Source organism: Phycodurus eques, chromosome 1 (genome assembly GCF_024500275.1).
Source record: "Phycodurus eques isolate BA_2022a chromosome 1, UOR_Pequ_1.1, whole genome shotgun sequence".
Lineage (NCBI taxonomy): Eukaryota > Metazoa > Chordata > Actinopteri > Syngnathiformes > Syngnathidae > Phycodurus > Phycodurus eques.
This window is the reverse complement of record NC_084525.1, coordinates 342,481-356,976: the sequence shown is the minus strand read 5'-3', so window position 1 is coordinate 356,976 and position 14,496 is coordinate 342,481. Positions and strand designations below refer to the sequence as shown.

At 43.5% G+C, this 14,496-nt stretch overlaps 1 protein-coding gene across 6 annotated transcripts in view; it reads left to right on the top strand.

Moving 5' to 3' along the window:
- LOC133399183 (arf-GAP with coiled-coil, ANK repeat and PH domain-containing protein 3-like) overlaps window positions 1-14,496 on the top strand; it is a 37,876-nt gene that overhangs the window by 589 nt on the left and 22,791 nt on the right. For 5 of the 6 annotated variants that reach the window (XM_061670544.1, XM_061670526.1, XM_061670508.1 and 2 more), the window contains exons 2-4: window positions 491-759; window positions 9,530-9,587; window positions 14,118-14,237. In XM_061670544.1, the coding sequence (XP_061526528.1) occupies window positions 713-759; window positions 9,530-9,587; window positions 14,118-14,237 (225 nt within the window). In that variant the 5' untranslated portion in view covers window positions 491-712. Of the gene's footprint in view, window positions 1-490; window positions 760-6,668; window positions 6,723-9,529; window positions 9,588-14,117; window positions 14,238-14,496 lie in introns of those variants that run through there. The other variant, XM_061670517.1, reaches the window with a different exon arrangement.

Sequence of the window (14,496 nt, the reverse complement as noted above, 5' to 3'; positions counted from 1 at the left end):
CACTGTCAATGCGTGGTATTGGCCACCAGGTGGCAACATGGTTGCAGTAAAGCCTGTGAAACGTACAATGTATAACTTTTGCCTAACGCAATCCCTCTGTCTGCATCCATCATCCATCCATCTATCATGAAGCTATCTATCTATCTATCTATCTATCTATCTATCTATCTATCTATCTATCTATCTATCTATCTATCTATCTATCTATCTATCTATCTATCTATCTATCTATCCTCCCCCAAAATGAACAGGCTTCAGCGTGACGTCATCCTTCATTCATTCATGCCAACGCGGAGGGGCGGAAAGTGTGCTGCGTTCATGAAGAATTTGGGAATATCGTTATTCTCACGGCCACGACATTATGCACACTAACACTGGATGCTAACGAGATAACACACAATGTATAGATGGCCCAACGCTTATGTCCATAAAGACTCGCTAAAGTTGTATTCATCATTTTGGGGAAACCATCTTTTGTGTGTATCTCCAGTTGCTTTGGAAAGCTAGAACGTCAGAGCTCGGCGAGAGGACCTTGAACGTCCCGTGGTGCCGGGGCGTGTGGGCTCGGCTCCTCAAGCTTCACTCGGCGGGAGCGAGGCGGCTCGAAAAGACGGCCGCTGAAAGACGTCAACGAGCTGAACAGAGCCTAACGGACAACCAGGACATGCTCCGCGACTTGTGAGGACGAATAACAACCCACCGGGACGCCAAGATGACGGTGGAGTTTGAGGAGTGTGTCAAAGATTCGCCCCGCTTCAGGTGAGTGATGCGTTTACATGTTTGTCCGCTGAGTCGAACGTTTAAAGCTGATCGATTGGCAGCGAAATGGGGGTCGCCTTGCAACATGCTTGAGTTGTCCCGAGTTGAGAGCTCTGTGAACTTAGTTCAGTGTTTCCCAACGTTCACTGAGCTCATATTTTACATTCGAAGAAATTCGCGAGCGCGCCTCTAAAAAATGTCACAAAAAGTGGTCATTCCAAAATTAGGGGACAATTTAGACACCAATAGTTTTGGTGTCAAAAGAAGAAGAAAAACAACAGCAGCAGCAACAACAAATAAGGTCATCAACCATATAATTTGATTCGTCCAGCTCAGCTATCAACGATACACATCTTATGAGCCATCTTATGTTATATATAGTTTGCTGTGTTTGGCGCAACCCAGTGACAAAAACTCAGGTACCCCAAAAAATATAATCACTTTGAAATATTTTGTAAAATAAATCCTTTACAATTACATAAACTTTAATTCATTTTTTAATACTAACTTAGTTTTAGTATTACTCCAATAGTAACAGGGTCTTCAAATCAATGGTAATGTTATTTTTTTGCTGAGTACATGCTAACTTTGTTAGCTGCTATGCTAACTGGTCAAGAAGAAATGTAAGTTAGTATAGAGTTAAAAAAAGAAAAACTGATATTAGTAAGTCATTTTCTGATACTATTAGAAACAGAGTTGTGTTAGTTTGAGTGACACACTCCACTGAAAACATTGAAAAAAATATAAAATATAGAAGAGAGGATTTACGGTACCTTAGGTCTAGCCGTGGTCAGAGCAATTAGTTTGATGATGTCATTTCTTTCGAGTCATGGAGCTCACTTTTTTCCCCCCTCTTCCTCTACATTGCTAAAATGGTTTTAGAATGTTGATAGACATTACTTCAGAGCTGAATTCCTACTATTTAAATGATCTCTGTGATTTTAACAATTGCAAGTCTGAAATCGAAATTAATAAATGCAATGATTCAAATACTGAAATAATGATGATCTCATCTCAATTTAATCCAATTGACGTTCTTTACGTACCTTCTGCCATCTGGTGGAAAAACACTTAATTGTTCTGCCTGTCACTATATGTCAGTGGCATGGACAGATGAACAAATATAAATGATTTGTGGTAAATAAGTATTTTTCTGACGAGTGAAGTGAAATTGGATAATTTCCCGTGGCACATGACACACTGTTTGGGAATCACTGAGTTAGACACAGTGCTAATTGTTAGCATTTGTAAAAATTTTTGGAACTTTTATCGAAAAGATGAACGACTCTCGATGATGGGCTGATTTTGAGTGAAGTTAACCTTTTAAAGGAGACACATTATGCATTTATTCCACAATCTATGTGTCCACTGTATGCGTCATTTGCACGGATCTTCTACACCATTGTATCGCAAATGTTTTACACCTAAAAAGTATATTTAATATTATCGTAAGCCACTGTAACATGATGCACAGTTTGGGCATTCTTACTCTGCACCTGAATATTGTTAGCCTAATTGCATAATTGGCTGAGTCATTTTGTAATGTTTTCGGAAAACAAGACAAAACACAACAAATTCAATAAAGTCCAGTTGCCTCGATTCAACCTTTGTGGATTGTGGATGCCGGTGGGGAGAATACTTCGAAGACCTCCTCAATTCCACCGATGCGCCTTCCCATGAGGGAGCAGTGTCTGGGTTCTCTGAGGTGGGCTCTCCTATCTCTGGGTTTGAGGTGGTTAAAAAGCTCCTCGGTGGCAAGGCCCCGGGGGTGGATGGGATTCGCCCGGAGTTCCTCAAGGCTCTGGATGTTGTGGGGCTGTCCTGGTTGACACACCTCTGCAACATCGCGTGGACATCGGGGACAGTGCCTCTGGATTGGCAGACTGGGGTGGTGGTCCCGGAGGGTGTGTTCCAACTACAGGGAGATCACACTCCTCAGCCTCCCTGGTAAGGTCTATTCAGGGGTGCTGGAGAGGGGGGTCCATCGGGAAGTCGAATCTCAGATTCAGGAGGGAGCAGTGTGGTTTTCGTCCTGGCCGTGGAACAGTAGACCAGCTCTACGCTCTCGGTAGGGTCCTCGAGGGTGCATGGGAGTTCGCCCAACCAGTCTACATGTGTTTTGTGGACTTGGAGAAGTCTGGGCGTCCCTGCTAAAGCTACTGCCCCCGCGACCCGACCTCGGATAAGCGGTAGAAAATGGATGGACGGATGTTCAAGATGGAGGCTAAGTGTGCTCTAATTCTTCATCCTTTTTTTATTTTGACTGAAGAATGTCAGCGAGTTTTTATTAAGACACCCGGGATCTGTTTTGAGTTGTGAAAACAAAAAATGCATACTGGGTCTCCTTTCATTAGGAAGAAATCTAACTTCCAGATGGGTTGTTGTAAAATGTTGCCTTTTTTCCCCCCATCCTTGCATGTTTGAAGAAACAGTCGCTGCTGATTGGATGCTGGCGTGTTTTGTGTTTGCTCTTGAACAACAGCAATTTCACACCAAAGTTTCACATTTGGCAACTCTTTGAAGAGCACTATGTGGACACAAGTATTCATTGGTCATTATTATGAATAATATAATCAAAGTTATCATTATTCTGCGGCATCACGGTGTAGTAGCGGTTAGCACATATGCCCCACAGTCGAGAGGTTTTGGGTTTGAATCTTTGCGCTTGTGGAATTTGCCTATGCTTTTTCTTCCACATCCCCAAAACATGTTCGCACGTTAACTTCATTTGAGCCTCAAAATGGGCCATAGTTTTGAATGCTAGTTGTCCATGTGCTCTGACTTGGGCTGCAGCCATTAAATATTTTTAGAATTGAGTGTTCTACAGAGTGTCCCATTGCTTAATCAAGTTATCTTCAAGCTTATTATGTGTTTGTTTTCCTACTGTTTGTTCAATGAAGCGATTGAAACTTGGCTGTGTCTATCCATGACCACTTGCGTGGCCATACAATATGTTCTAACTAGCGATCCTACACTAAATGAGCTAACATCGATATGTTACCTTGTGTTGGCGATTGTAGATGTGTTGGTGTGGTACACATTACGCTTACCTTCTTTGATTGGTGTGAAATGATCCCAAACTTTGGGTGTTCTCGGTCTAAAAAAACAAAAAACAAACTGTTTCTAAGCTTGTCTGGTATCAGGAAGCATAAACAAAATCCCAGAAGGGGGGGATTTAAAGCAAAATGTGTTTTGAATAATTCAAATCGTTGCTGTTTTTCATAAGCAGAGGGGTAAAAAAATCTTAAAATTGGAAGTAGGATTATTGTCTTTATTTATGTAATAATTTATTTTGCAAAAGTCCATAGGCCATATCGCCCAGCTGTAGTGTGTAGACGGAGGTGGGAAAATGATCGGACTCTTCTGCGGAAGGCCGTATTGCACGTGTCCAAGCATCTGCTTTCCATTTGCTCCACTTTCTACCTCCGCTCCCCCAGCCCAGCTCTCTCTCTCTCTCTCTCTCTCTCTCTCTCTCTCGCTCTCTCTCTCTCTCGCCCACTTCTTGTCCATCCTCGCCTGTGCGGGAGAAGGCCTCTGGTCACGGCTCAGGCCAGAACCGGGATCGGGCCGGGAAATGCGTCAATGTGCTGGACTTTTCAAAGTAGAGGTCAATGTGAGGGGAGGACGTTGAGTACGTTGACTCCCTTGTTTCAACCGCTCATCCTGACTCGCAAGCAAAAAGCCCCAATACTGCTTCCTGTATGCTGCTTTCCAGTACACCAGCCTTGTACAGTACATTTCTGAATCTGCACCAAAATGAGTGACTCTATGTTTTAAAGAAGGGCTAGGCAAACTTTAGTGCTCACGGGCATTTTAAAAATGGGCCAACTCATTTTGAGATGAGAATTGAATTTCATTCAGTTGTTTGAGTTGTATTATTTATAGTTAATTTAATAATAAAATCTCAACATTATTCAATTGAACATTTATTTTTTAATATAACTGTGTACACTTAGACATAAAACAACATCCTAAGTTTACAATGAGCAGAATTATTACAAAATACAAAGTGTGTAGCAAACTTCTTTGCAATGAACTGCACAAGGAACAAAGATAAACACTAATTGTATTCCGATGTATTATGATAACAAAGCCTACGCTTTTGACTTTGCACATATGTAATATAGTGTAGCAGAACATAACATTGTAGGGGATCGCTGGCAAGCTGCTGCGCCTCCTCCGCTGTTTCGCTCTTTTGTACCTACTTTTATCAATTTATTAAAGACTGCCTCACATGAATGGTGGTCTTCAAACCCATTTGTTAGAGACTGCTTGCTCGATCTAACACTTTGCGACCCCGAAAGAGTAGTTAAAGTACTGCTTCACCACTCGTTAACCAGAAGCTCGCTTTGTTGGTACAGGGTTCACCTGTGTAGGAGTCGTGTGTGGCTCCCTCCCGCACTCTGTGGCTGGACAGCCTGCTCTGGTGTGCCCCACGAAGCGCTCAAGTTTGGTCGCTGGTCGCTATAGCGGGGGTGGTTTGGAACCTAACCCCTGCGATAAATGAGGGATTGCTGCAGTTCATAATCTGATCTAGACAATTATTATTAGGATATTCTTAGTCCAAATCAAAATTAACATGGGACATACTGTGTATGCATTGTAAACAAACAGCATGTAAGGCATCCATCCATCCATTTTCTGAGCCGCTTCTCCTCACTAGGGTCGCGGGCGTGCTGGAGCCTATCCCAGCTGTCATTGGGCAGGAGGCAGGGTACACCCTGAACTGGTTGCCAGCCAATCACAGGGCACATACATACAGTGTAAATCCAGGCTTATTTGTTGTGTTCTGTTGATCACAGTAGTCATTGCTCTTCCATTTCCTCTTGAATTTACCACTACCGTCATGCGGACGCAAGAATCCGTCTGGTTGAGTTTCCAGAGGACGGTGTCAGGGCCTGTGGCGGTCTTTTTGCCAGTAGTCAGGACCGTGCATTGACTGATGGATGGAAGCACGTATACAGTATTTGGATGGAAGTGGTGGAGGGTCATGGAAGAGTATCAGGTCAGGGGCCGATTGCAGACCAAGTCGAGGAAGCACCTGGAGGAAACGTAGAAGGAAGTGAGCGCTCATCTTTGAGCACGTCATCTTCCGCTTGCTCTAGGCCTGGCGGGTCATCAACTTAACTTGAGGAGGTACAGGTTGAACTGATTAGTTGACTAATCGACAAGTCGACTTTACTATCTGCATTGAGGTTTGATGCTTGAAGTCGACTAATCACTAAATTCTCGGAACTTTCGAAGTTAGAAACTTTTCATTATAAAATTAATAGGAATTGATGAGAATAAATAAGGATGAACCAGGAATTTACCGAGCTGAAGGTTGACTCTTAATCGGCAACTTAACTACAATGTACCCCGTTATTTGAGCAGGATAGGGACCGAGCCCTGCCAAAAATCGAAAATCTGGTGAGTTGTATTTTTGTTTCTATGCTGGGCTGTTGAAATAGGTATTTACGTGAAACCGGTCCATGGTGCAGAGGTTTATGGACCTCTGTACTGTCCTGAAAAAATATCAAATACTTCATCAATTAATCGACTTCGACTTGACTTTGATCACATTATAGTTAACTACAAAAAAATCTTTGCTCGTATAACCCCTAATCAGGAGAAATAAAAAACAATCCTAGAATTGGGGGGGAGCAAATTTGTTTCGAAAAATGTCATTGTCGTTTGCTTTTTCTATAACTGAAGGGCTAAAATCGTAAATGGGTTTTTTGTAAAAAAAAAAAAAAAAAAAAATAGATTTGAAAGCCGTACCTCTCATGTTAAGAAGATGTTTGCACTTTCAGACCGAGATGTTCCTTGGCTGTAACTGAAGCCGTTCCACCTCAGCAGCAGCTCGCAGACAGGAAAGTGCTGCTTGCATGCTTCACACGTGTGCTATGTCGCTCTGCTGCGAGCCAAGCTGCGTGCTTCGCCAGCAAAATGTCGGGAAGACTCTCAGTTCGCCCCGGAACCTTGTGAGTGACGATCACTGGGGGAATTCAGCTATTTCTCAAAAATGTCCCGCCGGTCGGTCGCAGGAAATCAAGACGCTCCACGGTTGAGGGTTTTGTATGTCGTCTCAACGGAACGCTGTGTTTACATGATGAGATAGAAGAAGAACAGATTCAAGAGCATGAAGTTTCAGTGCTGCTCCGAAACGGGTTCAACTATTTACAGGGGATGTATTAACAACGTGACGTATCCAAATAGTTTTGTGTCTGGAGTGCCTGAAACTAAACAACCCAGTCAATCTTCAGCGGTTATTATGTTCATAATAATAATTATTAATAATTATAAGCAACCCCCAGGTTGAGTTACCCAGCCAACGACTTGGAAGCGAGGCTGCGCAAAGTTCCAGAGCAAAAGAGCCACTTTCAAGCACTCTTATGTCAAATCCAGAAGGGAAGCAGAACTGCAGTGTTAGGATTAGCATTAGCATTAGCTGTCGGTGTTATCACCAGTAGCTTCATTACATTCCTTTCTACTTTTCTTTTCTCGAGCTTGCTATTTTTCTCTTTCTCTCACTCTTCATCACTGTCTTGTCTTTCTTTTTCTTTCTTTTGTCTCCTCTCATCCCTGTTTCTCTCATTCATTTTTTCCTCTTTCTTTCTTTCTTTCTTTCTCCTCTCTTATTGATTTATTTCCCCTTCTTTCTTTTCTCAAAATTTTCTCCTCCAATCATTTTCTTTCTCCTTCTCTCATCTATATTTCTCATTCTTTCATTTCATTCTTTAATCCATTATTCATTTCGCTCCCTTTTTCTCATTTAGTATTTTCTCTTTCTTCTCTCATTCTTTCTCCCATTTATTTTTCATTCTTTCTCTAATTGCTTCTCCTGTCGCTTTCTTTTCTCCCTAATTGTTTTCACTCTCATTCTGCCTTCATTCTTCTCTTTTCTTTTGTGTGTCATTATTCACTCATCATTTTCTCCATTCTTTACATTCTTTGTCTTTATTCTCTTCTGTCTTTCTCTTTTCACTCTCATTCTTCTTTTCTTTTGTCTCAGTATTCTCTCATTCTTTTATGTATCTTTCTTCCATTCTCGCTCCTCTCTTCTCTTTGTCATTTTCTCTCGAATACTTTCATTTCGCTCCTTCTTTCACATTCTTTTTTTCTTTCACCCTTCTCATTCATTCTTCTCATGCTTTTCTCCCACTCTTTTTTGACTCTTCTCGCTTCCTTTTCCTTTCTCTCCTTCTCCTCCTTTCTCTGTCCCTTTCTTGTCTATGTGGGGGTGGAGGGGTATCTGTGTTTTGCGATGCCACATGCCACACCGTGACATCAATTTACAAGTGTATTTCGGAGGCTTGGTGTGTGTTAATGTCATCGAATCTCTACATGTGTATGGGAGGGATATGATTAACTTGGCATAACCCTTACATTGTGTAATTCCACCAATGGCCAGAGCTCCTCTGAGTTTGGTTATTGCACAGATTAGCGTTAGGACACCATTAACTACTGACGAGCAGCACTTGATGGAAGAGGGTGGGTCGACGGGTGAAGAGTGGGGATCTGTTTTGGCAATTTTTCCACGTGCCATAAAAATGTTTTCATTGTCTTGGGCATCTGCTTGCTTTCCACACTCTGGGCTATGCTTCAGCGAGTAGAACCAAACAGCATGCCGTTGCGAACATGAGGAGGATGTTATCATGACAAGATATATTCTTTAAAAATAGGGATACAATTATTAATGATTGGGGTATTTTGACCAAGGCATGCCATACTGTAGATATGTTATGAGGACGCCTGGGAACTCTTTCTATTTATGGGGGAAAAAAATGTCTATCTCTTTTAAAGAGATAGACATTTTTCTTCTCTCTGGGGTCATTGCTTTATGAAAAAAAAAGAGAGGAAAAACCTTATTGATTTTCCTCGGTCGCAGCCAAGATTCCACTTTTTCTGTACACTTTGGATTCCTGACAGTGGAAGAAGGTGGTTTTCCCATGTAAGCCTGCATTCATCAGCTCCTATTATACGTATTAGATGGTATGTGCCTGGCCAGCACGAGGAACCGTTAGATCCCAACATGGAAGGAAAATATATGCATGCTAAATTGCTAATAATAATGACATTATTGGTCACAAAAGCTGGAATTTGACTAAAATGATTACCTACGTACCTCATCTACCCACATCCCTAACCCACCTATCTAACTCAGTAGTCCCCTTCCTTTTTTTTCTGCCAAGGACTGGTTGAGGCAAGTACGTACTGTATATTATTCCCAAAGCAACAACCATACGTTTACCTACCTACCTAGCTCCCATGCTGTGTGCATGTGTGTGTGCGTACTGTGTGACACACTCACTGCGGTCGGACTCGCCTCTTGGTCAACTCGTGATCCCAACAGGGACCTCTGTGGCCCACATAGCCACAGTTGCCGTGACAACGGACCCCAGGGGAACCACGCGCATCCATTATTGTGGAGAAGGGAGGCTGGGGTCGGGTGCGACGACACTGGTGGGCGGGGGGTTTATAGCTTCTGGTTGGTGAATACTGTTACCAGCTGTCCCACAATGTTGTACATCTGGATCAACAACTATCACTATTGACTGAAAACACTGTTCCAGATTGAGTCATGTGTATTTTGCCCATTTTGGCATTCATATCGGGGCTTATTGACAACATAATTACAGATGTGGAAAGCCCTCATCAAGACCTTTAATTTGATGTATGACTTGATATGGCGTGTTGCAATATAATTATTGACGAACTTCGAACTCAGGCAATCTCCTTAATATCATCATCGTCATTTATGGACGACTTGTCTTACTTTTGTTTTCAGGGCAAATATCGAGGAAGTGGAGACAGAGGTGGTGGAGATTGAGGCAAAACTCGACAAGGTAAGGGCATCGCTGTTGTTTCCGTTTGTGCAACATGAAGCCAATGCCTTAGCTTGTCGGACATGATCCCTGATGGGTGTGACAAAGGTTCGGACACAAACGTTCGCTACCAACTTCCAAATTCAGCAAAACAGGACGGTCACTTTCATCCGGTCCAGGTAACTGGCGTAACCCTATGGCAGGAGACGTGGACAAAGCACACGCTGAATATTAAACGCCTACATTGTCTTTTCTTTTACACAAGATGGTTTCAAGAGCTAGCAAAGATGACCGTATCCGATCTTTAGGCTTCGTTTGTGTTTACATATATCATATCATACAGTATATCATATAATATATAGATGCATTATTGAACTGACCAGTGATACTAGTGATAAAGAAAACTGTATTCTAGTTCGGGTTCAAACCATCTTGTCATTAGCACATAGTTATCATTGTGCACACAGGAAGGCAAGGCAAGGCAGCTTTATTTATATAACACATTTCATTCTCAAGGTAAATCAGTGTGCGTTACATGATTAAAAGTCAAATCATTTAGAAAGAAGAGCTAAAGACAATTAAAAACAAAGGCCAGAACTAAAAGGCATCTTACTAAAATTACAAAAAGAACTTACAAGGCAAATACAATACTTTAATACATTATTTGATCAGCACTTAATTGTAAGCATGAGGGGAAAAAAAGAAGAGTTTTTAACCTGGACTTAAAAAGATTCACTCTTGGGGCTGACTTCCATTTGTGTGCAGCATGACAGCTGAATGCTGTTTTACCATGTTTGGGTTGAGCTCTGGGCTCCACTATCTGACCTGAGTCTGCAGATCTCTGAGCCCGACTGGGTTTATATGCCATTAGCATTTCTTGAAAGTATTCAGAACCTCAATAATTTTGGGAATTATAGACCAAGAAGAGAACTTTGTCTATTCTTATAGCTGATTGGGAATCAGCGCAAATGCACAGACAGAAGTAAAGAAGTCCGCTAACCTGTTTTCCGGGTTTAGTCACGTGATGTTCTGCATAAGGCGTTTTAGGGCCCAAAACAGTCCGATTCCTACCAAGTTTGAAGCATCCATGCCAGACAGCTGGGTGACACGCACATGCGAAAATGTTGAGCTTTTGTCAATGATCGTCGGTGGAATGTTTCATGACTAGCCTTAACACACATAAAGTCAAACTAATGTCAACTTTTTATATAATCAGCCTCCAAAGCCAATTTCATTTACCAACGTGAAATTTGGTAAACAAAAGTCTCAAGAAGCGATGCCTGAAAAAGACAGGAAGTCTGCCCTTTTGTGGTTTGAAGTGGCCATTCTCGGGTCATTTTGGCCATTTTGTAGCGCTTGTCTGACAGATTTGTCCAATTGCTGCCAGATTATTTGGGTCATTCCTGAGACGACTCAAAATTCTGCCCGATTGCTACCGCAATTTAACCACTTAAACTCAACAGATTGGTGACTGTAATTGCCAAAATTGTCTTAATATTGCCTGTGGCTGGACTATGGAAGCGAAGTTCTGAGGTTCTGAGGACTGGGGTTCAATCCCCGTCCCCTCCTGTGTGGAGTTTGCATGTTCTCCCCGTGCCTGCATGGGTTTTCTCCGGGCACTTCGGTTTCTTCCCACATCCCAAAAACATGCACGGTAGGTTAATTGACGTCTCTAAATTGCCCGTAGGTGTGAATGCGAGTGCGAATGGTTCTTTTGTTTGTATGTGCACTGCGATTGGCTGGCAACCAGTTCAGGGTGTACCCCGCCTCCTGCCCGATGATAGCTGGGATAGGCTCCAGCACGCCCGCGACACTAGTGAGGAGAAACAGCTCAGAAAATGGATGGATGGATGGATGGATGGATGGGTAAATGGACTGGACTTACATAGGGCTTGATCTACACCATCACAGCGCCCAAAGCACTTCATCCTAGAACACCGAGACAGTGCAGGGACCTACGTGAGGATCCTGCTTGTGGACTTCAGCTCAGCGTTCAACACCATCATCCCCTGAACTCCTTTCAACCAAGCTTCTCCAGCTCAGCGTCTCACCTGCCATCTGCCAGTGGATTTACAGCTTTCTGACGGGCAGGACACAGCAGGTGAGGCTGGGGGAGGCCACTTCATCCACACGCAGCATCAGTACTGGGGCGCCCCAAGGTCGTGTCCTCTCTCCGCTGCTCTTCTCTCTCTACACAAACGACTGCACCTCAGCGCACCCGACTGTCAAACTCCTGAAGTTAGCAGATGACACCACTGTCATCGGCCTCATCGAGGACGGTGACGAGTCTGCATATCGACAGGAAGCGGAGCGGCCGGAGCTGCGGTGCGGCCGACGCGACCTGGAGCTGAACACGCTCAAGACTGTAGAGATGATCGTGGACTTCAGGAGGCATCCTTCGCCACAGCTGCCCCTCACGCTGTCCAGCTGCCTTGTGTCAACCGTCGAGACCTTCGAGTTCCTGGGAATGACAGTCTCTCAGGACCTGAAGTGGGCGACCAACATCAACTCCGTCCTCAAAAAGGCCCAGCAGAGGATGTACTTCCTGCGGCTTGCCACGGGAGCTGCTGAGGCACGGCCTGCCACGGGAGCTGCTGAGGCAGTTCTACACAGCGGTCATCGAATCAGTCCTGTGTTCTTCCATCACAGTCTGGTTTGGTGCTGCTACAAAAAAGGACAAACTCCGACTGCGACGGACAATCAAAACTTCTGAAAGGATTGTCGGTACCCCCCTACCCACCCTTGAGGACTTGCACGCTGCCAGAACTAAGACAAGAGCGTACAAAATCCTCTCGGACCCTCCGCATCCCGGTCACCGGCTCTTCCGACTCCTTCCCTCAGGTAGACGCGACCGATCAATGCAAACTAGAACTAACAGATATTCCAACAGCTTCTTCCCTCTTGCAATAAACTTCTTAAACACCTAATCTACAAGGACGAAGCCGTGGCCCAATGGTTAAGATCATCACCTGCCACCGTGGGGGACCTAGGTTCAAGACCCCGACTGGACCATCCGCCAACATCCCCAGGACTCACGGCTGTGGTGTCCTTGAGCAAGACACTGATACCCCAAAATGCTGCCCGGGCGCCTCAGCTACTCCCTGCTCCAGAGGGGGCCACTAATGTGTATGTGTTCACTGTGATGGGTTAAATGCAGAGAACAAATTTCGTGTGCATGCATGCATGTTCATGACAATAAAAGGTGATTCTTCTTCTTCTTCAATTCCATTACAACATGCTGGCAATTTATTGACTTGAGTTCGTTGTCACATTTCTGTGGGGCCAATTATATATTACTTGTGCACTCACTGTAGTAGTCTCGCCACGCAGCACTATTTGCATATGTGTTGTTGACCAATACTGGCCACTCATGCCACAGTAGCATCTGCTCCATTTGCACACTGATTGAGGAGTATCTGCAACATTTGCACAATCAACATTGTCCCAGATGATCGCACTACTCGTCACTTTAACCGCATACACTCCTTGAAGTCTCGGCGCCCTTTGCACAATGGTCATTGCACCGGGCTATTGCAATATTAGTCTTTCGAACTGCTGTAAGTTCTAGAGCACTCTGCATCTTTTGCACAATTGTCAAAAAATAAAATCAAATGTACCGGCATTACCAGATAACTAGCAACCCTTTATTGCTCAGTGACTGTTTTTTTTTTTTTTTTGTCAATGCCTTTATATCTCAGTGTTCTCTGTCAATTGACTGTCTGTTGTCGTACTAGAGCGGCTCCAACTACTGGAGACAAATTTCTTGTGTGTTTTTTGGACATACTTGGCAAATAACGATGATTCTGATTCTGATTCTGACAAAGCCTCACATTCACCCACTCACTCACACATTCATACACCAATGGGTGACTGCTGCCAGGCCCACTGGGAGCAAATTCTAGGGTTCACTGTCGTGCCCAAGGACACTACAACATGCGGACAGTCGTAGCTGGGATTCGAACCCAGTGACCCTTCGGTCACTGCACAACATGCTCTACCTAAAGATTAAATCTCTGACATTTTGGTTTGAAGCGCCTCTTTCAGGTTCATTTTAACCATTTCCGAGGATTGTCCAAAGACTACTTGAGATTTTGACTCGATAGCGACCAAATTTGAAGCATCTATAAAGTACTTGACTGGTGGGTCACCATACATTGCAAAAAGTAAGTGTGTTTTCATCATTGCCTGTGTGCACAGCATGGCGGTAAAGTTTGATGACTGGCCTTAAAACACAAAACTTGTAAATCAACTCTACAAGTTCAGATGAACCAAATGCCTTGAAAATTCAGCCTCTGAACCCAGTTTTTAATTAACAACATAAAGTTTGGTAGCCATGTCTGTCATGAGGAGACCCACAAAAACATTTCAAGAAGCCAAGTCTGAGAAGACACAGGAAGGTTGCCATTTTGCTTGGAAGTGTCAATTTTAGGGTCATTTCAGATGGATTTCAAAGACTACTGGAGATATTTTTGCAATTCTTACCAAATTCAAAGCATTGGGAGTTGAAATGAAAGTCAGTTACTGACATTGTGCCCTTTTTTGTCCACACAGTTGGTGAAGCTTTGTGGCGGCATGATAGACGCAGGGAAGGCGTACGTCAGCGCCAACAGACTTTTCATTAACGGCATCCGGGATCTGTCACAGCAGTGCAAGAAGGATGAAATGATCTCGGTGAGGTTCCGTGGAAGTGAAGTGACATATTTAGTTTTGTTTGATTATCGTGTGAGCCATCTGGCTACAGGTTAAACCACTTCGACTCACACCTCATATTACATTTTTTTCATCTTTTATTTATATCCTCAGATGATGGCAATAACGGCGACATATTATGGGGACGTAATTTGTCCGACTTGATTTTGTCATGAGTAATTTCTTGATTTGAACAGGTCTGGAGACAATCAGGTTTGAGTGTGATCAGTGGAAATTAACC